This window comes from Hylobates moloch, unplaced genomic scaffold (genome assembly GCF_009828535.3).
Source record: "Hylobates moloch isolate HMO894 unplaced genomic scaffold, HMol_V3 SCAFFOLD_13, whole genome shotgun sequence".
Taxonomy (NCBI): domain Eukaryota; kingdom Metazoa; phylum Chordata; class Mammalia; order Primates; family Hylobatidae; genus Hylobates; species Hylobates moloch.
The window spans coordinates 886717-911531 of record NW_026652288.1 but is presented as its reverse complement, the minus strand read 5'-3'; the positions used below and the strand labels follow the sequence as shown (position 1 = coordinate 911531).

The 24815-nt window shown below is 45.0% G+C and overlaps 1 protein-coding gene across 7 annotated transcripts in view; it reads right to left on the bottom strand.

The window, feature by feature from the left end:
• SNTG2 (syntrophin gamma 2) overlaps positions 1–24815 on the bottom strand; it is a 383441-nt gene that overhangs the window by 104059 nt on the left and 254567 nt on the right. For 6 of the 7 annotated variants that reach the window (XM_032172122.2, XM_032172124.2, XM_058426467.1 and 3 more), the window contains exons 10-12: positions 15953–16082; positions 14184–14222; positions 6928–7044 (exon numbers count right to left, since the gene is read on the bottom strand). In XM_032172122.2, coding sequence (XP_032028013.1) covers positions 6928–7044; positions 14184–14222; positions 15953–16082 — 286 coding nt within the window. The remainder of the gene's footprint in view (positions 1–6927; positions 7045–14183; positions 14223–15952; positions 16083–24815) is intronic. The other variant, XM_058426468.1, reaches the window with a different exon arrangement.

Below are 24815 nucleotides of genomic sequence, written 5' to 3'. Positions count from 1 at the left end.
TGCTGTTCTCGTAATAGTGTTCTCATGAGATCTGACTGTTTACAAGTGTGCGGCATCTTCTCCCTTCCTCTATTCCTCCTTCTCTGGCCATGGTTCTGTTCTCGTGATACAGTTCTCATGAGATCTGATTGTTTAAAAGTGTGACATCTCCTCCCGCTCCCTCTCTTCCTCCTTCTCTAGCCATGTAAGACGTGCCTACTTCCCCTTTGCCTTCTGCCACATTGTAAGTTTCCTGAGGCCTCCCCAGACATGCTTCCTGTACAGCCTGTGGAACTGTGGGCCAACTAAACCTCTTTTCTGTATAAACTACCCAGTGTCAGGCACTTCTTTAGAGCAATGTGAATGTGGACTAATACACCTTCTTTTCTCTCTTCTCCTTCAATATTCTTCCTCTTCCTCATCTTGAACGAGCTCGAAAGCCATCGTTTAAAGAAGGACTTTGTCTTTTAGTTTTTCCTAAGTTGTCATGATAATCTTTGGGTCATTGTAAAATTCACTAAAATTTGCTGACGTAGACTGCTGAGAATCGAGGCTCTGTGAATATTTCTACATTATTGCATAGTGAGGGCTTTCTGACCAACACTCACTGGCACTGGAATGAAGGACGATGGTGCAGTGACCCAGCTATGGGAGTTGGCAATAGTGACTCATTCAGGGACATTTCACACGAATGGCCCCCAAAGCCTTTGGTTTATATTCCAAAGTGTGATGGAAGAGAGACCTTGGCCTTCTCTCCTGAGAGACGTCTGATTGGCGTTAGTAAGGGGGAGCCTCTCCTTCTGTGGGGAGGAGGGTGGGTGGGTGCTGAGCATCCTATATGAGCTCTGAGAGTCATGGCCCCGCGTGCTTCTCCCGTGGCTGACACCTCTGCCCGCGCTGAACTCTGGGGCAGGGATGGGGAACCGACATTGAGACGTTCTGTGAGTAATTAACAACCTGTCTCTGATCCAAAAACCTCATGTTTATGTCAGGATAAAATACATTTAAAATATCGATGTTAAAACCTTAACATAAGGTTGTTTTAGATTTGGGCAAAGTAAGACTGCTACTGGCAAACTGCCACCAGTGCCAGGACATAAAATGTCAGGCCAGAAAAAATATTAATATATTATAAATATTTAGATGTAAATTTATTCACCATATTGTGTGTATTGATTTTGCAATGAGAAGTTGGTGAATATTAATACATAATTTTGTCTGTTAAATTCAAATGCTTTTACAGCTTTTTTTTTTCTTTGAAATGGAGTTTCGCTTTTGTTCTCCAGGCTGGAGTGCAAATATGAGGGGTTGATTTCTCCTTGATGATATTCTCATTAGAGAGGACTTGATGACCTCTGCAAAACACTCAGCCCACCGCCAAGCATTAATAGGCCCCAGTACTGATTTTATAGATTATTCAACCAGTAACCAGGCAGCATCTTCTCTATGTCAGAGGCAATGCTGGACATGGTGCAGGCAGCAGGAGCCCAGCACGGGCAGTTCCCAGGTCCGTGGAAACCAAATTGCGTTTCCAGTGTTTCATCAAGAGAGAAAACTTCCACACTAGTCATCCATTGTATGATATTTATAATGTACTAATCATCCTTTCTTAATCTCCCTACAACCCTCTCAGGTAGGCATTTACAGCCCTCTATTCTCATTTTACAGGTGACGTTAAGTAATGAGAGTTGGAGGCCACTAGAAATTTATAAACTACATGAAGTCATCGGGAAGTATACAGATAAAACGAGTCAAATCAATCTAACTTTTGGATGGAATATTCATAACAACCTGCATATTTTTATCTCTCCAGTGCATTACTGGTATTAATTACCATTGAAAAAGTACAAATTATCCAGATCCAGAATAAATGAGTGGCTTCTTTATCGTGGATCATCAAGGATCCAGTTAGATGAACTCAAGGTTCCTGCGGCCTCACAGCATCAGGAGCTCTCTGCGTACTGGGCGCCTCCAAAGTTTCTATGGCTACCCAGTTCTTGTCTCTGAACTCAAGCCTGGTGGATCTAACTCTACTCAAAAACCTCTCTTTGGAAATCTTTAAACATTTCAAACTTAAAAAGATCCGGCACTCACCAATGAGTACATCCCACAGTTCCCATCTCAGCAAATGGGAGCATCGCTGCTGGCTGGAGTCCCTCCTCTCACATCCACACGCCATGGTCTGGGTGTGTGTGCATGGGGTGTGTGTGTGGTGTGTGCCTGAGTGGTGTGCAGATGTGTGCGTGTGGTGTGTGCCTGAGTGGTGTGCACGTGTGGTGCGTGTGTGGTGTGTGCATGAGTGGTGTGCGTGTGTTGTGTGTGTGTGGTGTGTGCCTGTGGGGTGTGTGTGTCTATTTGTGTTGTGTGTGTGGTGTGTATGGTGTTTGCATGTGATTGTGTGGTGTGTGTGGGGTTTGTGTGGTGTGTGTGTGGTGTGTGTATGTGGTGTGCGTGTGGTGTGGTGTGTGCACATGTGGTGTGCATGTGGTGTGTGCGTGTGTGGTGTGTGCATGAGTGGTGTGCACGTGTGTGTGTGGTGTGTGTGGTGTGTGCCTGTGGGAGGTGTGTGTGTCTATTTGTGTGGTGTGTGGTGTGTGCATGTTATGTGTGTGGTATGTGCGGTGTGTGCATGTTTTGTGTGTGGTATGTGCATGTGTGTGGTATGTGCATGTGGTGTGCGTGTGGTGTGTGCATGAGTGGTGTGTGTGTAGTGTGTGATCTGTGTGGTGTGTGGGGTGTGTGCATGTGTGTGTGTCTATGTGAGCTTCCTAAGCACTACTAGACTCAAAAGCTTCACAGACTGTGCAGTCTATACTGGCATAATTAACAGTTATATATTTATACTTAAAAATTTAAATTATGAAACTATGCTTACTTGAAGATAACAAAATTTTTATATTTCAGAGATCTGGGCAGCTAAACTGTCAATGACCATTTTGGATGGATGCATACGGTTTAGAGTAACATCCAGCTTCCTTAAATTGCAGCCTAATGGTAAATCTATCCGGGGCTAATTCAACTTCACGCTTTACTAAATCTTGAGAATTACTCTCTCGGCTCATTCGGGTCCTTGCTGACGCTTTACAAGGAATAGCGAGGCCGTCAGAACCACGATGACGGAAAGAAGCCCTGCTGACGGCTCTGAAGAGAGAACGGAGATGGTGCCAAGTCATCTTCTGCAGAAATTACCAGAAATAAGAAGTTAATGAAAACAATCATGTTCTAGGAATGTTCCGGAGTATATGCAGAAGGAGAAAGATACGATAGATAACTTTTATAGGAAAAGACAAGAAAGGGGCCATGAATACAAGATAAGGCACGGTTTCCCACACCAAAGATGAAACTGTCTCTGAGGGACTGGAAAGTAAGTAAAGGAAGAGACCTCGAGAAGAGCAGAGAGAGGGCAGAGAAGGAGAGACAGAGAGAAAGACAAAGAGAGGGAGAGACCGACAGACAGAGCCAAAGACAGAGACAGATGGAGAAAGAGAGAGACCTCGAGAGGAGCAAAGAGTGGGCAGAGAAGGAGATGAGAGAAAGACAGAGATAGAGAGACGAGTCAGACAGAGGGAGAGACACAGAGAGAGTGAGACAGAGAGAGACAAAGACAGTGACAGGTGGAGAAAGAGGGATAGAAAGAGATATAAACAGAGACAGAGAGACAGAGACAGAGAGACAGGGAGAGTCAGAGACAGGGAGAGATATGGAGGGAGGAGCTGCAGCATCTGGAATGGACAAGCAGATGTTGCCAGAGGAAACATACAGGGTTTGTCTACTAGTTTTTTATTGTTTTCAAATAGTTTAAATGACCACGAAAGAAACCCTAACAAACCACGGCAAAGCCAAGTGGCAGAGACAGAGCACGGACTCTGTGGGCCAGAGGAAGGGGCAGGAGGCTGGCAACCCTGGGGAAGGGAAGCGCCAACCCAGCAGGCTAAGGTGTGGGCACCTCCTCTACGTGAATGAGGGGTTTGCGATTTCCAGTTCCTTCCTGGACACCTGGAAATGTGACTTTGGTTTCCCGGCACACACAGCTGCTCCTGTGGCTTTGGGGAGGTTCCTGGTCCTGACCCTAGTGCCATGCGCCCTCCTCAGCCCTCACTTCCCACAACCATATCCTGGTTTCAGACCCCCAGGAAATGATTCTCTGTCCCTTGCAAATGCTGCGCTGCCCGGCCAGTGTGAGTGGCAGCGACCACAGGGCCCTGAGGGAAGACTCGCCTATATTTTAACAAAACAAAATTGCATTTAAAATAAGAAATGGACTCTCTAACCACAGCAGATATGAAGAAAAAGAAGCACAACTTAAAATTTAGATACATTAGGATTTCTTTAAAAGAATTATTTCAAAATCAAACATAGTCAGGGTCTCATAATTTACAACTAAGCAGAATACAAATGAATACTAAAGGGAAGTTGCTTATTTGTATTTATTACTTTTTTCAGGCTAAGTCAGCCAGTTTAAAACAAATTATGAGAGCAAGTATCAAGAAGAACAATGACAGGCCAAATGCTTTAATGCATGACTTCTGAATTCTGGAAGATGGAGCTGCAGGTGATCGCGGGGCAGCGAGTGTGTGGATCTGGGTCTAGATGTGGATCGGGGTCTAGATGTGGGTCTAGATGTTGTCAATCGCCCACAGGCTCTTGGTCTGCAAGGGAGGTTCCGTCATTTAACAAATGTCAATGACCTCAGAGACAACCTGCAATGCTCACAGAGCCACATGAGAACAGAGACTCTGGGAAACTGGGTTTCTAGCTCGAGTCAGCCTTGTTCAAGATGAGATCTGCCAATGACATCTGTCCTGGCCTCTCCAGCCACTGTTCCCACTAGAATGAGAGAGCTGGTGGTTCCCACTGGGGAAGAAGAAGAGAGAGTATACTCCCTGCACTCTGGATTTTCAGTACATTGTAAGAATATTCTGGCATTAAATGTAGTTAATACAACCCACAGTCTATTAACAGAGGATTTTAAATAAATTATCCAAAACAATCCTCGGTCAAGTATATTTGTTTACTATTTTATTTGCACATGACCTTCATCGGTAAAAGCAAGACTCAAATGAGAAAACAAAAGCAAGTGAATGTGGCTGTTCAATGTGTTGCTAAGATGAAAATACCTATTTTTAGTTATCGATTTATATTGCAATAGGTCTCCATGATAAAACAGTTACGATGTATCAAGATGCAGCTCTGATATTGTGCGCTCTTGGCACTCATCACTAAAATGAGGGGCCTTCAGTTGTCTCAAGAATCAAATTATATAATGGACAAAAGTACACTATAAGCTACAAAGGAGTTTATGCACGTTAGCAATTCCAGGGACATTTTGTGACGCTGCAATCAGTTTACCAGCCGGGCCTTGCTGAGATGAGTTGGATGCTACCAGCACCTTGGAGCATCCCAAGGCAGGACATAACTTCCGTGAAGACGCACGGCAAAGAAACCTGTCTGTTTTAAACTCTTGCTATTCAATGGTTATTGAATTAGGGTTTGCCTATTAGGGTTTGAAGAATCCCTGAGCTTCATAAAAGGCCAACTGGTAAACAGGCCGCACAGGCAACATGTGGAGTGATATGGGTCCATGGAAGGCCTCCGACACCTCAGCCCCTTCATGCGTCTCTAGTATCAGTGGTATGTGGTCCAGGTTGGGTACATGTGGTGCCAGTCACCTCCTCCGAGTCTTTCGATACCTCTGAGATGAGCTGGCATGAATATCTTAGTTCTGCTCAAAAACAAAATCAGCCCAGCCAATCAGATGTTCACCTCTGGGACTTGAATTTGAAAATATGGAGCAAATTAGCAGTAAATGTTAAAGAACATGGTTATGTTTGTTTTGAGGGGAATTCAATCATTATTCATGCAAATATTTAGATGCAGTAAGCACAAAGTGCTGGTTTATTTTAAAACCTTGCAACTAAAGACAATGTGATATCCTATGTTATCTCTGAGGCAGAAAAAGTGCGTTAGTAGAAAAACTGAAGTTTGACTGGAGGGCGAAGTGCGGTTAGTAATGCTGCATCATTGTCAAATGGTGGTTTGCCAGATGCTCCATGGCCACATAAGTCGTGTGCATCAGAGGAGCTGAGTGGAGGCAGACGGGGCTCCCTGCACTGAATGTGCAGCTTTTCCATAGATCTAAAATTATTCTCGAGTAAAACGCTTGCTTAAAGAGCCATCCTTATCAACGAGAAGACAGGCAGGGTATTACTGTCTTGATGTCTGGAGGTGAAACTTGGTTTTATCTTTTCATTTCCTTTTAATGGAAGAAAGTCCCATCAACACTGCACGTGACATGCATCCAAAATGTGTAGGTACCTGAAGCTCTCAGGTTTTTAGTTTGCTTGTAATTCTGATGGTCAGACTCTCAAAAGTAAAGCTGTTTAAATCGATAAACTTCTAGACATTACACATTACATTCAGTCAGTTTGGGGAGAACGGTACCGGTGGGCATTGGAAAATGAAATTGCAGAACTATAGCATTCAGCCATAAATTTATATCATGGACCCCACTAAAGCAGGCTGCTAATTTTTTAAATAAAACTTGAGAGACATCAGGGAAGAAAGCTTTTAAAATTTAGAAATTAGAAACGTCTAAAAAGAGGGTTGTATTTTGTATGTTTCTTGGCTTCTTCAACTACATAATTGATCCTCTAAGACACAGAGCGTCTGCATCCCACCTCCAAACCAGCTGGAATTTGAGGAAGGAATAAACTCTACAATATCTTAATGGCTATTTGAACTAAAGAAAGAAATGGGTTAATTTATAAATTTGGAGCAAGAAATAAGTAATCTACAAGCAGAATTCTTTCCAACCATGTAGAAACAGCAAACGGCAGGACCAAGCACTCTGTCTTTGTCCTCCTCCAAACACCAGATGTAGCTTCCCCCCTCCTACAGGAACAGCCCTCCCAGCAGCCCCTCCCTGTGGAGTGTCAAAAGCATCCTTACCGGAGGAGTGTTGAAAACGTAGAAGGACGGGCCCTTCAGTGCTAGGAACTTGGGTCTGAAGGTTTGAGAGGAGTCAGCTCCTTGGAGTTTCTCATTTACCCACCCCATATGCACAACCTGCAGAGGGAAACCTTTGAAAATTACAAATCAAGCCTTAATGAGGGCATACTGTCACAGGAGCAGAGTTAAGCACATGAGCAAACCGTGCTCCCACCAGGTCAACACACCCAGAATCAGGAGACGGGAGAAACGTGGAGATGTCCAAGTTTCCAAGTCAAGTTCACACAATAGGAATGAATCACATCTTGAATTAAAAATTCAGTTTTGCATTGAACCAGGTTTTATATATGAGCACTTTCAGTTTTGGCCAATGGACTTCTCAGCTGCCTTAGAGTTGTTGGTTTATCTTTTAAAAAGACTGTATTGAATTATATTCTATTAGAAGTTAGTATTTCAGATTTTTCTATGAGGTAGTAAAAACAGCTAATGATATTTTTCATTTCTATAGTGAACACAGAAGTTGGCATATGTGGAAAAATAATTGTTTCTCTTTATGGTTCAACTTCTTAACAACAATGAAATAATGCAAAATATTAGATTCTTACAATGAGCAGTGAATATTTTGAGACGTATGATATAAAATCCAACCTATAAAAATCAGAATATGATTCAAAAACATTTAAATAGTAATCCAATTTAAGAATTCAGTGCATGAATTCAATCTAATATTAAAGAAAAATCCATGTTATCTCAAATTTTAATGGGACACATATTTGGTAGCAAGTACTAGGAGTAATTTCATTATAATTCTTTCATTTTCTCATTCTGCTATTTCAAGGAAAACCTATTAACATATGCTTAGCAGTTAAAACTTTAAAAAAATAAAAATAAGTTATCACAGAGATCCCAACCACTTTACCAAATGGCACTGACGGATGAGCTATTAAAAGTTGAGAACCAGCTGGGACCTGGACACCCCTCAAGTGTACAAGCCCCACGCACCCACGAAGAGCCCTCTGCTGGGGCCGCCTGGGCAAGTCCCCTCGCAGCCAGCGCCGGCTCCAGGGAGGGCGCATCCTGTTTCTGTTATTAACTTGATAAACCGCTGACGGTCTTCACCCTTAAGCTGGATGAGAGACTTCCTGGGAAGTCGAGATGCTAGACGACAGAATTAGATTTCTACAAACGGTAATTCTAGCAATGGGAAAGAAAATTAGGAGCACTGTTTTGCAGGGCGGGGGCGCGTAGCGGAACAGCTAACATCATCATGGTTTTCCATGTTGGATACGAATCCCCTAATGCATTAAACGTTTTAATTTTGTCTTTCTTGACTGTTCTGGATTTACAAGGCTTTTCAAAGTAACCCAAATATTTCACTGGATCACGAACTTCCAAGTTTCTAGTGGGTTATACTTACGTCCCACGGAGGCTGGGGAACCACACCGACGTGGTATATGGTGTTGATGTTATAGTAACACAAGACGACTTTATTTCCCCAGAGACCCTCCCCAGCAAAGCACATTTAACATTGCCAAGGCTCTCTTTTTCTATCATGAAATGGGTAGAATTATAGAACTCACGTGAGAATTATGGGAATTTCACAGTGTACCCTAGGAAGCCCTCGTAAGGCACTAGCTGGGGGCAAAGGCCGGGGACATTCATACCTGGAAAAGCCACTCATGTGTAATTTACTCCTCTAGTGTCTGAATTTGAAACCAAATACACAGATTATTTTAAAATACCTAATAGATTTTTTCCTTTTTCGTCTGGTTGGGTCACATACTTATATTTTTGTTGGTTATAACACTAGCATTTATACTCTGTAAATCATAAAAACCTCCATTTAAAAATGCATCTTTTTCTAGCAAATTTAGCAGATGCTTGATGTTTCCATAATTAACATGAATTTGATGCATGATTAATTCCAACTCACTACTGCAGGAGTGCAGTGATTTGTACAGTTTAAGACAGGATGCATTTGAAGCATAGTTACTAAAAACAATTAATTGCAAACACAGTGGCTTCCACACAGTCATGAAAAGAATATTATGCAGGCAGTCTGTTCGGCAAGAAAAGAGTTCATATTCCAGGAAGAGCAGGCACATGGCCCTGAGCAGGCTGCCCAGGTCATCTTACGCACACTTGAGTGCCTTGCTAAAGCTCTTGAGGAGGCCTTATTAGGCAAGGTTTCACAAGCAATGATGACCATATCTTCAAATCCAAATCTTCGGAGCAGCTGGCCGCTGGATAACTGCAGCAGGCAAAACAAGCTTATTGTATTTGTCAGGATGGCTGAGTGGAAGACCTTTCTTTTACTGATTAGCATCAAAGTGTGGAACCAGAATTTCTAGAAAATGTAGGAAATTGCCTGAGTCCTAAATTATTGCAAACTTTTTTTTTTTTTTTGAGACGGAGTCTCGCTCTGTCGCCCAGGCTGGAGTGCAGTGGTGCAATCTTGGCTCACTGCAAGCTACGCCTCCCAGGTTCACGCCATTCTCCTGCCTCAGCCTCCCGAGTAGCTGGGACTGCAGGCGCCCGCCACCATGGCCTGTTAATTTTTTGTATTTTTAGTAGAGACGGGGTTTCACCGTGTTAGCCAGGATGGTCTCAATCTCCTGACCTCGTGATCCGCCAGCCTTGGCCTCCCAAAGTGCTGGGATTACAGGCGTGAGCCACTGCACCCAGCCTGCAAACTTTTAAGAATCAGCAACAAGCACAAAAAGAGTGGTTTGACCCCATATTTTTTATGAGGAATCACACCAATATCCTCGTCAAATCACAAAGTTGGTAAAAGGGAGGAGTAGAGAATAATCACATCCAGAAAAAAGAATGAAACAAAAAACGAGGGAATAGCAAACACATCCCCTTCTGCAGGTCCCTGGCAATGTGGTCTGAGATTCTTTAAAATTCATAAAACAAATACTAGTTCTGATGAGAAATTCTGAGGGTCAAAGCCTAATCAGATTCGTACGGGGTAGAGAGATTTAAAGTGATGTTTTTCTTTTGCCTGTAGGGCAAACTCTGCTGGTTTTACTTCCTTCATTTCCCCAGCCCCCCACCACCACCACCCCGGCCCCAGGCCAGAGTCTTGCTCTGTCACCCAGGCTGGAGTGCAGTGGCACGCTCTTGGCTCACTGCAACCTCCGCCTCCAGGGTTGAAGCAATTCTCCTGCCTCAGCCTCCCAGGTAGCTGGGACTACGGGCGTGTGCCACCACGCCTGGCTAATTTTTGTATTTTTAGTAGAGACGGGGTTTCACCATGTTGGCCAGTCTGGTCTTGAACTCCTGGCCTCGTGATCTGCCTGCCTTGGCTCCCCCATTTTTTAAATCATGTGTTCACATACTGTCGAGTTTCCCTGATCTTACTCTTTCTGTTCACGAAACACTTAATCATGCACTGCAATTTAGATTTCACAAGGAATGAACTATGAATAGGAAACTGATGTGCAGAAACTTCATCTAAGACGGGGATGTAACACTCAGGAATATCTAAACACAGAGGAGAGATGGGGGAGAGAGTGACTTACAGGTAGATGAAGGGTGAGTAGCAAGTTGAAAGTATGCATTCCTGAATCTTGGCTAAAATAGAGAACTTGGGATTCTTTTTCTAGCATGGCAGCAGCAAGCCTTCTTTCTGGAGGAGAACTTGATCAAGGGGTGGAATTACCGTCTAATTCTGATTGAGTAGAGTTACTCTGTTTCTGAGGAGCTGCAGGTACCAGCTGGAATCCGAGCACCCAGACCTGGGAGGCCCCCTGAGCTGTACACCCACCTCCCTTCCCCAGGGCTGCTCTTTCTTCCCCCTGGGCTGGGACAGTGTTGGGCTCTTCTTCTTTTCTATATAGGATTGACACAGTGTTTGGCACGAAGCTCAAGGAGAGTTATGTATTAAGGAGTGAATAAAGAGCTACTGTTGGCCCAAGATGGCAATAATAGACTGCCAGTAATCTGAAATACCTGTTAGTTGCATGTGAGCTTAATTAAATCACACAAGTAATTGAATTATGCTAGATTTAGCAAAGAAATACGTTATAGCTTTGCTATTGTTGGAAACATCGGATGCTTTCTGAATCTTTCTTAGGTATATGCAGTTCATAAATAATTTTAAGCAAAGCTAATTTTATCTTCTACATTATGAATTTTCTAATTACACATTCCAAGAAGTGTGCATTATACTTTTAGAAACATCTCCCTGACTGTAGTACCTTAATAAAATTAAGATGTCATAACCATTATAATAAAGAAATATATTTTTATTTATCTTTTCTGATACCATTTCTATAAGAGAGTCCTCTTCTTTTCACCTGATCAGTCAAGATAATTAGTTAAGTGTCCACCAGATGCTAACACGCAGCTGGTATTTTCCTTTAGATAGAAAAAGCCAGAATTACCTGTGTTATTTAGGGTTTTCTGCAGGGGGTCAGGGAAATTTAGCGATTAAGGCATCAATATCTACCTAAATTAAAATTCAGGTTATTCAAAAATAAGTTTAATTTGGAAAGAAATAGGGCTGCTTGCTATTTGGTGGAGTGAGCATATGTTTGTTTGCAGTTATCTTGGTAATGTTTTCAGGTTAGTCTGTGTCCCAGACAAAAGTGCTCTAGTTTGTATGATAAATTATTTGGTTATTTTATATACCAGATATGAGAGTCTAAAAATGCATACATTATGCTTTTTGTAGTATTCTCCTAATTCTGTTTTTCATGTGTTTTTGTTTGCCAATTTCAGTAGTTGTTAAACACCTTTATCTTTCCACATAAATTTTTTTCACATAAAATTTGCATTTTTCACATTAACATTTATCTCACAATTATTTATTAAATACCAAAATCAAGAATTAATTGTTCAGAGTGAGAAAAAATTTTCTTTCTGTTTTAAAGGGCCTAATGTCTTAAACTCCTAACATTTGTACAAAGCACATCACTTTTGGAGAAAACGTGAGACCATCCTCCACCAAAAGCGCATCCGGATATAGCAGGGCTAGTTCTTCATCACCCTACGTAACGAAGCTCAGCTCTAAGATTAATTTCCAAATAAACTACTCCAAGCCGCTAAGTAAATTCAAAGTTTTATAGAACTTTTAAGGTTGTAAAAAGGACCTTAAATTACCCAGTACAACTTTCTTATATTACAGATAAAGAAATGAAGCCTCAGGAGTGAATTTGTTAAAATTACACATCAGAGAAGGGTTTGGTCAGGGTTATCAGGTCCAGGGTTTGCCTCTGGATTTTGCTTTGTCAAACAAGGCCATCAAGATCGATGTGAAATACACAAGGTTTAATATGTGGTAGCATTTCACCGAGATGAAGCAAAAACAAGGCCGCCCACTGCCTCTGAGGTCTCTGGAAGATGCTCCTTCAACGTGCTCCATACCGGGAACTGTGCTTGCTACAGGTTTTTACATTTCTCTGAACCATTATTTCATCATTCTCTCGTGAGTCGATGATAAGGAGGATTAAGGGGTGGGGGGAGGGGGGAGGGATAGCATTTGGAGATATACCTAATGTTAAATGACGAGTTACTGGGTGCAGTGCACCAACATGGCACATGAATACATATGTAACTAGCCTGCATGTTGTGCACATGTACCTTAAAACTTAAAATATAATAATAATAATAATAAAGAAAATGCTTTCCTCTCCGGAGCAGTGCTCTTTCCAACAAGGAGTAATTCCAGTATAGCTACGAAAGTCAGCATGTTCTCTGAAACACGTAAAGGCCAAGTCCCTAAATGCTGCCCATTGCCACGCAGCTCTCCACGTGTGGGCATCACCGTTCAGCATCAAGGATCTCTCTGCAAGGTGACAACTCCTCTGAGGGTCGGGAGAGGACGGCTGTCCTCAAGACGAACAAGCTGAGACACAGGGAAGAAGCAGCCAACACTGAGAGATACCAGAAGCTGCACTTCTCCTAAGATCTCGGAAGAGTCTCAGGTTTGCCATAAAGAGGAGCTCAGGAAACATTTTGCTAATTTTGAGTGTGTGAATAAGATGCAATTTCAAAATGGTAAATTATTCAGAGATCATGGCAAAACTTTGGCCCACTGTCCCACCAGCCTTGATAAAGGCTGTTTCCTGTGTGAACCATAGAGAGATATGTACTTTGTGGAAAAGTTTCAGAACTTCTGTTTCAAAAACACGTAGTAGGGAAATGATATTTTATGTACAAGAATATGAAATGAATCCTATATTAATTTGAAGAATTTATAGAAATATTAATCATAAAATAGCTATGTAAACAAAAAGTTGATGGTAAATTGAGAATAATATTAAAAGAGATAAAAGTTAGATTTAGAAGAACTATTTATTCTTAGTGTTTCTTTTCTAATGTAGAAATCTTGACTATAGAGGTTTAATTTAAAACACAGCCCTATTTTCCCATTGTTTCAGTAAATATTTGATAGGCAGGGGACCTGCTCTTCTAAAGTCCTCCATCGTGAATTCAAATATTCTTGCTAAGCACTATTTAAAGGCTTTTGTGCACTATTTAAAGCAAACTGAACATGTTTTAATCCGTTTTCTTAACTTGAAGCTATGATGCATACTTCCCTAAGCCCATAAGAGATAGAACCAGAAAATGAATGAATTATAAGCAACATACTCCCTTACATGACAAGTTAAACCATAAGTTTATTATAAAGGAAACAGAATAATAATACAGTGGCTTAAAAACTGATTTGCCTGATATTGAAACAGCTTGATTACAATAGAGTTTTCCTAAGTACTCATAGACCTGGGAAGTGAGCAGAAAATCAGGCCTGAGGGTGGCTACAAAGGTAGCAATCCTGAATCCAGGACAATGTTAAGGGAACAAACTGCCTGGATTTGGGGATGACAGGACCCTACCCACTGGCAATAACACCCATTGGACCAAAGCCCTCCTGAGAACGAAGCTTTCCTAGTAAGGATTTTATTTAAAAAAATAATATAATGCTTAAAATTTCAAATTACACAGGTGTGTCATCTCAAAGCCCTTCTCAGTTTAAACAATCATATCTAAATCATCATTTAAATCACGATTGCTTACAAAACATAACTGCCAATAGAGAAATAATCTACACACAGGAGATCAGAATGACCTATGCTATTCCCACAGAAAGAGCAGTTTTATAGAATTAACAGGCAGGCCAGAGACCACCAAATGCAGTCTGAAATGTGCTAATGTTTTCCTATCAACATTTCCAAATCAAATTTCAAAAAACCAGAGACTGCTTTTCAAGATGTGTTACATCATGAAGCAGAAAATACCAACCCTACCTGGTCGGAAGGAGAGCAGCATTTGTTCATCATCTTCATCTGTGGAGAGAAGGCAGACGAGTCAGGGCCACAGCCACCAACACCAGGATGGCTCACCTGAGTGACAGCTGGAAGTCATCAGCCACACTCTGTCCTGGGAAACAGGCCTCTTTAATGACATATTTCCTATCTGAAGACCTAGCCAGTCAATACAAACATGGCAGCAGTAGAAAAAAACTTTACTAGCAGACTTCAATTCCTCTTTTTCAAATATCAGAATTTATGTAAGTGAAGGTACACTTCGAGAGCAGGTGCTTAAATTCCAATATCTGAGAAAACTGAGGAAATGATTTCTGCTCTACATAACCTTGTGAGAGTCAGTATTACTGTGATGGTAATTATGGTTATCACAGTTGATATTCTTTCTTTTATTTAGTTCTCCCAGTGACCTATGGAGGTAGATGTTGTTTTCCAAAATTTCACCGAGGAAGTGGAGGTGCAGAATCATAATGCTCCCACAGCCACAGCCACACAGCCAGCAGGAGGCTCAGAGTCCACATTTCTGTTCTGAAATATTGGGGTATCTGACTTCTCTGCCCTGCCTATGAGGGGTGATATGTGAAACGACACAGAACTGAAGGGCGCTCCTCGTCACAAACATTTCTGCAAATATGAGTCGAGCACCATCCTTTCTTCCCTTTCTATTTGTTGAGATAACTTTGGAATTTAAAGTGTTGCGTTTGAAAACTACCATGTTAGGAAGGTCCTGGTACTTCCTTCTATGGTTGCAGGAAGGAAGCCCCTGAGGTCTTCACAGGAGAAATGTCACACATTGCTGCTTCCCCCAGTGTTAGGTTAACTTCTGTTTTGCAGCCACAGGAAGAAGGGAGGTTGCAAGGGAGACGTGAGGTGGTAGGCAGGGCAGGGCAGGGGCAGGGCTGGTGCCTCTGCAGGGCTGCAGGGTGGGCTGCACCTGGCCAGTCTGCAAGCTGGACCCAGCCTCTGCAGCCTCCAGGCTACGATGGAACAGAGCGGGGATCGAAGTGCAAGTACAGGGTAACTCAGCTGAGAGGCAGCAAGGGCAGCAAGGCTGGTCCAGGGCTGCCTCCAGGCAGGGCCAGTCCTGCCACAGTCGCCAGGGCTGCGGCCACGGCTCCATGTCCGAGTCCAGGCACCCACCACTCCAGGCAATGCCCATGTCATCGAGTCTTCGCTCCCACCCCATCTCTTTTCATTTCTTTAATTTTTAAAATGTCCTGTTGACTTTTAGTATCAAACACATCACTTAAGGGGACAGAACACTTTTTCGTTCCTGGGGGACTGCAGTACAAGTTTGAGAAGTAATGTTTTTGCTCAATCACGCCTTTTTCTAAATCTTCATAATGTTTGGGAGAATTATACTTTTAACCAAATTAGGTTTCCCCAACTCAAAATGTCACGCTGTAGCAATGCATTTGGGTAAAATGTAAAATTATGACATATAACTATTTCTGTGTATGTGTGTGGAGAGAAAGCGAGAGGAAGGGAGGGAGAGAGACAGAGGCAGACAGAGGGAGGAGGAAGACAAAACCAGGTGAGAAATTCCCAGCTGTCAGACATAGCCGTACTCTTTGATTCAGAAACATTCTGATGGCTTGATTTTTAATGTTTTCAGTCATAGGTTTGACACATTGAAACAAGTACATGATTTTCTGTTTAGGGTTAACCATAAATCATCAGAAATACGATGTCTCCATTATTTTTCATGCAGAATGAGCATCAGCAGAGACTCAGAAACACCGTGTACTCACGTTCTGAAGTGTCAGCTCCCTGATGTTGGCTGAGACTGCCCGCAGCCAGTCGGTGCCATCCTGGGCCGTGTAAAACCGGAGGATCCCAGAGCTGACTCCGTCCAGGGCGAGCACCTCGAATGCGTTCCACCTGGGGAGGGAGAGAGCTGTCCAGGAGGCTCCGCAGCGAGGGGAGCGGGCCTGCCTCCGTGAGTTTCAAGGCTGATGCTCAGCAGGGCTCTACCCTGGACCCAGGACACGCGGCAACTGCACCACCTCCTCAGGCACCTCAGTACAGTCAGCAGGCTTGCTGAGACCAAGGCCAAACCCCAAATTCCCTTGGTAACAGGAGCTACTTCTAATTCGACGAAACATGAAAAGCAATTTGTCAGGGAAAGAACAGTGCTCCTGAAATTTTGGAGTTATTGTCTGCAGGATTCTTACTGGTTATTCTTTCGAAGACCCTTTGGATGGAGCACTTAAAGCTCCTGATGGGGTGAGGCTGGAGCAGCCCAGGCACCCTCCGCACTCAGCATCCACCCTTCTCTAGGACCACCTGTGTGCTTCTGATTGACAGGGGAGCTTTGGGAGAACATGGTCCCCTTCCATTGTTCCATGACACTCCACTTGCTGAGAACTCAATCATGGCAAAGTATTAACAACCAACCGTCTCAAATTCAGTAGTTCTTCCCTGTCATGCAACATCTTTTAAAAACATACTTTACATATACCTATTTGCAAAAGAGAAATGTCATGTACACCTTTATAGACTTTTTCTTAAGAAAATAGTGCATATTGGCTGGGCGCAGTGGCTCGCGGCTATAATCACAGGACTTTGGAAGACTGACGTAGGAGGATCACTTGAGGTCAGGAGTTCGAGATCAGCCTGGCCAACATGGTGAAGTCTTGTCTCTACCAAAATTACAAAAATTAGCCGGGCATGGTGGCACACACCTGTAGCTCCAGCTACTCGGGAGGCTGCGGCAGGAGAATCTCCTGAACCCAGGAGGCAGAGGTTGCAGTGAGCTGAGATCACACCACTGCACTCCAGCCTGGGCAACACAGTGAGACCCTATCTGAAAAAAAAAAAAAGAAAACAATGCATATTAATTTATATGACTCATAATACCTCCATGGTCTCAAGCAGCTAACTGAAGATAGAATACAGAACAAAACAAACATATTTTTTTAAAAAATAAGTCATCACCTAATGCTAAATGATGAGTTAATGGGTGCAGCACACCAACATGGCACATGGATACATATGTAACAAACCTGCACATTGTGCACATGTACCCTAAAACTTAAAGTACAATAATAAAAAAAAAATAAGTCATCACTAAGCTGTTTTAATAATCTTTCAAATGTGAGTGTCATCGCTGCTTTCTTAGGCAAGGAAGGGTGTGTAGGAGAAGGGGTAGGGAACAGAGATGGTATAACACAGTTCTGCATATTTTTGAGTCAAATCTATCAGACCAGAATTTGCTACTTTAGAAGTCATTCTTTCAAAAAGCAGGCATCCCTGTCTAGGGGTCATTCTCATCCTAATCAGTGTTTCTTGAATCAGAATGTGAGGTTTATCTACTTGTAGCTGATATTCTGCCTGATGGCGATGAACAAGATACTCTTGACTTTGCAGGAGGACAGAGGTGAAGGTGGAGGTGACTGTGTGGAGCTGGAGAGGGGAAGAAGCCGGAGAAAGCAGGTCCCCTGCATGGGGAGGGCAGGCAGCTCCGCCTCCACCTTCGCACATCCCTTTCTGATCACCTTTCCTGGTCTTCCTGGGGAGCACCTGTCCCTCAGGATCCATCGCTTCCCGTGGGGCCTTTGATCCTGGATGTCTGCTATAATAAATTAATCTTTACACTTTAAAATGCTGGGAGACTATTTTAGGCACATTGTATAATATTCCACATGAATTAGGTGCTTATTAAATATTGAGAAACATATCTATACTTTTGTCCGAGTATCCATTAATTCTTATTAAAGTAAGTGCTAACTAAAAATGGCCTCATCGCCATCATTTCTTGTTTGTTCATGTTAACTGGTGAGACATATACAAAGCAAGGCTGACCTTAATCTAGCGGTAAATAAACAGCTGGGTCAAGTAGATTATTGCAGATGACAGCCAAGTTCCCTGGCTCCCCACATGGACAGGTCAGAGACTGTTACTTTTAGGCATATTTTACATTGAGCTACAGCACACACACACACGCACACAACTCACCAGTGAACACCTCGATAAACAGTCATATATTACATACTCTTGGCCAACCAACTCTCAGACCAAAAACAGACTTTAGAAGAATCCTCAAAAGTTCCCCGTGTCCCATCCTCCAATTTTCCCTATCTCAGAGCTCTACACTTTTATTCTTTCAGAAGAGCCTGTTCTTCTCCAAAGCCCTGGGGAGGAACAGGAGGTGGTGCCAGTGTGGGCCAGGGGCAGCTTTGCCTGGAGCCAGCTAGACTAGGGGGCCTGCAGGGATCCCGGGGCAGCGTGGGGCAGGGGTGCCCCCCTCTCATGAATCGGGGGTACCTGGTGGGTCCTGCAGGGACCTCAGGGCAGCGTGGGGCAGGGGTGCCCCCCTCTCATGAATCGGGGGTACCTGGTTGGTCCTGCAGGGACCTCAGGGCAGCGTGGGGCAGGGGTGCCCCCTCTCATGAATCGGGGGTGCTTGGTGGGGCCTGCAGGGACCTCAGGGCAGCTTGGGGTAGGGGCACTCCCCTCTTATGAATCGGGGGTGCTTGGTGAGGCCTGCAGGGACCTCAGGGCAGCGTGGGGTAGGGGCGCCCCCCTCTCATTTATCGGGAGTACCTGGTTGCGCATGTGAGGGTGTGTGAAGGACAGGCGTGGTCACCGCTTGGCTCCAGCTCACATGTGCTAATAACAGTGTCTTCTCAGGGAGTTGGCATTTCCTGATTCTCAGGGTTGGTGACGTATGCACCAAATGCATGATGACTGAACACTGGGCGCTCTCAGCAGGGTCAGTACTGTGGTCATCCTTGTAAAGTCAGTGGTGAGAAGGAATCTGAGTCCAGAGTCCTAACTCTGCCTTCGGAGGTTTACACCATCATTCATGTAGCAGGAATAAGATGTGAGGTAGAGACGGTGGACCCAGGCTCCATGAAGGACCCTTTATCGATGCTGTGGTCTTGAGAAACATCATCAGCTTTGCCCCCTGAGGCAGTGAACGCACGTGGAGCCCCAGAGGCTCTCGGCCTCACATGAGGGGCAGACGGCTGTGTCCTGCAATGAAAAGGGAGGCGTGTGCAGTCCAGGCACGTTTATGCCATAGCTACATGAGGCAGGCTGGACATCCCACCTCTGAGCTGGGCTTTCCTTGTCCATACGATGGGCTTCAAATGCCAACCGTACCACAAAATAGGAATACTGAGAGGAACAAATGGGATAACTGAAACAAAGTTATTTGTAAGCCCATTAAGTACCATATAAACATTATTAGTCTGTAATTTGTCAAAGAAAGCAATAAAAATTAAGTATCAAATGAACAGAAATAGTGAAAGTTGTTGACATGAATGCTGATGGCAGATACTAACATGTTAATGAAACAGGGAAAGAAAGTTCACAGCATGGCTGACTGTTGGTTCACTGTTTGGTTTATCATTATAGAAGCCGGGTAACTAGTGTAAGTTACGCAATCTGCTTTCAGGCACGTCTGGATGCAAGATCAGGAGCCGCTTCTTCCAGGGCATTTCTGGGCCATTGTTTCCTCCGAGTTTCACGGTTTCCTCTGAGTTTCCTCCGTGGCTCACGGTTGGAACCCGGCTTCTACCTGCCTCGCGGTGGCCGCTCAGGCCTTTTAGGATGGTGTTCACGTGGCCAAGGTCATTGTTGGAGCTAAAATTCACAGAGCATCTGCTGCTCAGGAGCTAACATGCTCTTTGATGGCCACACATGAGATTGTAGGAAGCCGCTGCAAGCAAAGCCACACCAAGTGAAGGCAGAGCTCTTGGCACCCTGTGGTCCCCCGAGAAGAAACCAAACCAGCTCCCAGACACTCGTCATCCATGGGGAAGTCAAGCACTGACCGTGTCGGCACTTTTGAAAAGTCCACCCTCCTCCCAGGGTTTCCTCACGCCCTTAGAGAATTTTTCAATTCAAAAGAGAAAACTGAAAATAGACTTATACTCTAGAAAGTGAATCAATTCACAGTTTTTGGCTAAGAGAAATAAATTTATTCCAACAAAGTTCAAAGCACACGTCTTAATGTATTAGGACATTAAGGAATTGAAGTTCCGTGCTCTGGTCTCCACCTCCCGTGGAGGACAGCCAGTCCGTTTAGGCCGTTCTTCCCGCACTCTTTACGTGGGCTCAGTGCCAGCCTCAACGCTGTACTCTGCGGCTCCTGCCGGGAAAAGCCCCACAGCCCGGCTCTCATGCGTCCGGTCACACTGCCTGCCTTCGCTGCCGTCTTCCTGTGCACATCCAGAAAGGCCTCCGAATCCCACCCACACCGCTGGGAATCTTCCTGTCACAAAACACACCTCAACAGATTTGACCCTTTTCCAAATCATCTGCTTCAGCGGAAACCAATCACAGAGCATTATCAGTTATTATTAAAGCCCCAAACTGAGACCCCTGCTGCATCCACTACCAATGACCACTCTTCCAACCTTCAGCGTCACTTGTGCTGTGGGATTCCAGTAACTATAAAATTTGACCCTAAAAACTGAGAATTCTTAATTGCTCGTCAAAGCTTCAATGTCGGAGAAAGGGAAGTCAAAATGTGTAAATCGCCTTTTTAATAAGCTGTCCAGTTTTTAAAGAACAAATACATTGGACCTTACAAAATTTAACCAAGGAAGCTTTCATCCATAAATGATGGCTGGTGGCCCTCATTACAACCACAGCCTGTCACTCCCTGTCGGCTCTGGCCACCACCTCCCTCTGGGCCTGCGGTAACAGGGAGGAAAGGTGTGCATTGCACACATGCCTGTTTTCTTTACTTTAAGCCTTCATGCTTTGGAAAATAAGGAGAGTGTGCGCGCGCGCGTGTGTGTGTGTGTGTGTGTGTGTGTGTGTGTGTGTGTATTTTAGCTCATGAATGAAAATTATGAGTACTCCTGAGACAAAAACAGAATGTGTATGTTTCAGAATTTGAAACATCTTGAAATTTCGTTCACATATTTTATTTCAAAACTATCTCTGTAGTATATTATTTTTTAGTACAATTTAGAAAAATATATTTTTTCTACTTCCCTGTCATGCAGTGGCATTTCTAAATAGTCCATATTAAATATTAATAAAGAGGGCTAATTTAAGTTCAGGAACTATGTAGTAACTTGTTCATTAAAAAGTCATTGTGGGCTGGGCGCGGTGGCTCATGCCTGTAATCCCAGCACTTTGAGAGACCGAGGCCAGATCACCTGAGGTCAGGAGGTCAAGACCAGCCTGACCAACATGGTGAAACCTTGTCTCTACTAAAGATACAAAACTTAGCCAGGCATGGTGGCGGGCACCTGTAGTCCCAGCTACTTGGGAAGCTGAGGCAGGAGAATCCCTTGAACCTGGGAGGCGGAGGTTGCAGTGAGCCGAGATCATATTACTGCACTCCAGCCTGGGCAACTAAGTCTCCGTCTCAGGGGGAAAAAAAGTCATTGTTACCAGAAACTCAGGCCACAAATAAAGTGTTCACTCGAGACAAAGAAAAGTTCAATAGGTCCAAGAAAGATAATTTCTCCCCCGTGGTGTCTCACAGGGCACCTCCTCACCCTTCTCTGTCACTTCCCATTGCTTCGTGAGAACAGGGTTTGGGTCTTCTGAGCCCCTCACTTCCCCGGGCAGTGCTGCAGAAGCAGGAGAGGCAGGAGGCCCCATCCGCACAGGCCATGCCGAGGCCAGTGCGTGGGGCACTGGAGCACGATGTCCAGGATTCCCTCAAGGCCTCCCTATGGACGGGAAGGACAGGAAGCAGCCTGCAGGGATGCTGCGCACGTCCATGCGTCTTGCCGTGAGGCCATCATGAGCCTGTGTGTTTGCTGCAGGCCTCAGCACAGAGGGCATCCTGCACTTTGTTCATTCCACCACGGCCAGCACTAACAGCCCTGGCACTCAGTAGGCACGTGTGAGTGTTTGCTTTGTGAGTAAATGTTTGAGACGACCCAGCAGGATTCCAGCACTTTGTCACAGGAAGGTGGTGTCTACACTCCCCTCTGCCTGCTGCCTGCTGGTAGGACTGACTCCACCTGATCTCAGCCACGTTGTGGGGTTCCCTCATCTGACAATGGGCTCACACCACTGGACTATGAGAAACAAACAGAGGAGGGAGGTGAAAGGAGGAGCTCATGGCTGGCGTATGCACATTTAGCACGTCCTCATGATCATTTTCCTCTCCACCGGGGACCATCTGGAGCGAGGGCATGGCGCTGCAGTGAATGGCTTGTGCTTCCTTTCACACCCACACTGCCGGGCATGTCACCTGATTATAAGAACTGGTCATATATGATAGTGGCAGCAGTAGCTGTAACAACAGAGAACTAAATAAAGGCCATCACTCATTATGAGCTGGCTTTGTGCTTTTTATCCTAAGTAAGTCACGTTTCGGATCTATTTCACCCCCACAGTGACCCTATGGAAGAGGCACTGTCACTATCCTAAGTAGTTTACGTTTCAGATCTATTTCACCCTCGCAGTGATTCTATGGAAGAGGCACTGTCACTATCCTAAGTAGTTTACGTTTCGGATCTACTTCACCCCGCAGTGACCCTATGGAAGAGGCACTGTCATTATCCTAAGTAAGTCACGTTTCGGATCTATTTCACCCTCGCAGTGACCCTATGGAAGAGGCACTGTTATTATACTAAGTAGTTTACGTTTCGGATCTATTTCACCCTCGCAGTGACCCTATGGAAGAGGCACTGTTATTATCCTAAGTAGTTTACGTTTCAGATCTATTTCACCCTCGCAGTGATTCTATGGAAGAGGCACTGTCATTTCAACTACACAGGGTGCAGGACAGTAGGTAGCAGGGGCTTGTGCCACTGGCCGGGCCGAACAGCTGGGGAGTGTGGGGCCTGGGTCTAAGCTTGGGAACCTCTGGCTCCCCACGCTGTCGATCAGGGCACTGTGCTATCCGTAAGGTGGGATCCATGGATCTGGGCACTGCGCTGCCCACTATGTGGAATCATTATCTGCGTTTACTCCAGGGATGCACAACCAGCATCCAGGGGCTCAGTGCTGCTTCTTGTCTATCTGAGATCAAATGAGACCAACCAATTGGCCTCGACCACCCAGGTGGGCACCCCCAGCAGCAGGCAGGACAGAGAGCGACCTGTGAGCACAGTGGGGACTTCGCTTTTCAGCCAGGTGAAGGCATCACTCACAGAATTGTCCCCAAATCTTCTCAGCTTCTGCGTCAGCCTTTTCTTCTCTGTAAACTGCTCCTGAGTCCCAGCCCCCAGACATCCAGGTTTCCAGTGCCCGTCCCTCTGATCCTGGCTGCCCGTGCCGTCTGTTTATAAAACCGTCTGATACACCAGGCAGGTCATCATAACACAACAGCATGCCTAAGTTTACTCACTGATCTTCGTTTCCTTTTTCCATTTCAAAGAATAAAACCTCATCATTAAAACAGAATGCTGTAGCCTGCATGAATCCAGAGTGAAAGTTATCTGGACCATCAAATGGAACATGGGTGGAGGCTGCACACCTGACAATGAATGGAGCAGCAGAAGCCGCGGCTGTGCTTTTACCTGACACCAAAGTCAGCTCCTGTCCCTTTAGTCCACAGCTTCCTAAAACCAGGTGGCTCAGGGCCCGGGACACAGCAGTAATTTCTAGGTAACGTGAGAAAATGTTGAGATCTGTTGATAAAAGGAAGCCCACAGCAGGCCCCCCAAGGTGGGCAAGAGCCTGGATTTGCAGGCATGGACCATAGGAGTGGAAGTTGAGGGTCTCCCAGGGGCTGGACAGCTGCACTGAGGGGGGCCTGGGTGAGAGAGAGGTGCTCCCCCCACAGCAGGGACCCACAGCTGGGGACCGGATGGATCAGGGCCAAAGCAGGCCTTGCAGTCCATGTTCTGTGATCCTAAAAGAACCATATTTTGTGAATGTCAAGGCCACATTTTAAGCACACATGTGAACATGGGTAATTCACAGTCCATTACCACGAGGACCCCCCACCAGCTCTGAAGGGCAGACGTGAGTGGAGCTTCGTCCCACGCTGGGAGGTCACAGGGCTGAGTGTGCACAGGAACGACAGAAGCACTAGCTGAGATCTGAGACACGGTACAGCACTCAGCCCACACAGCGCAGCACTCAGACCCCAGCCTTGAGACACAGAAAGGCCTGGACGCTGCAGGCGCTGTGTCTCATCCCCTGCACGAGGCGGGAGGCTGCCAGCCTCTCAGGCTCTCTTCCTCATTTTTAGGATGGAGGCCGACCTGCCCAGCAGAGCAGTATTTGGAGCCACAGAATGCAGCAAAGTGCCCTCGCTTAGACCCAGCAGAACTTTAATAGTGGCACCAGTACGAGCAGAAGAATCACCAGAGAACATGTTTATATTTTATACAAGTTTACTGTAAAACGTAGCCATGTCTCAGAGGAAATGATTAATTCCACCAGATGGCAGACACCAAGGCTGACTGCAACAGGCCAGTGCTACCTTCAAGCCCTAACTTCAGTGGAGACCCAGGCTCAGCTTCCCCAGCTGTGGCTGCACAGGCCCACACTCCAACAGGCCTGAGGAGCTTGTGTGGAAGCTGCAGGACTCCAGGGTGGATAAGGTGGGGAAATGGATTCGCACCTGAGCGGAGGAGCTCAAAGGCAGTCTGCCACGACTCTCCTTTCCACACCAACAATGCTGTTGATTAGAGTCGCACAGGCGAGCGGCTCCTCTGCTTCAGGAGAGAACATCCGCCTGCA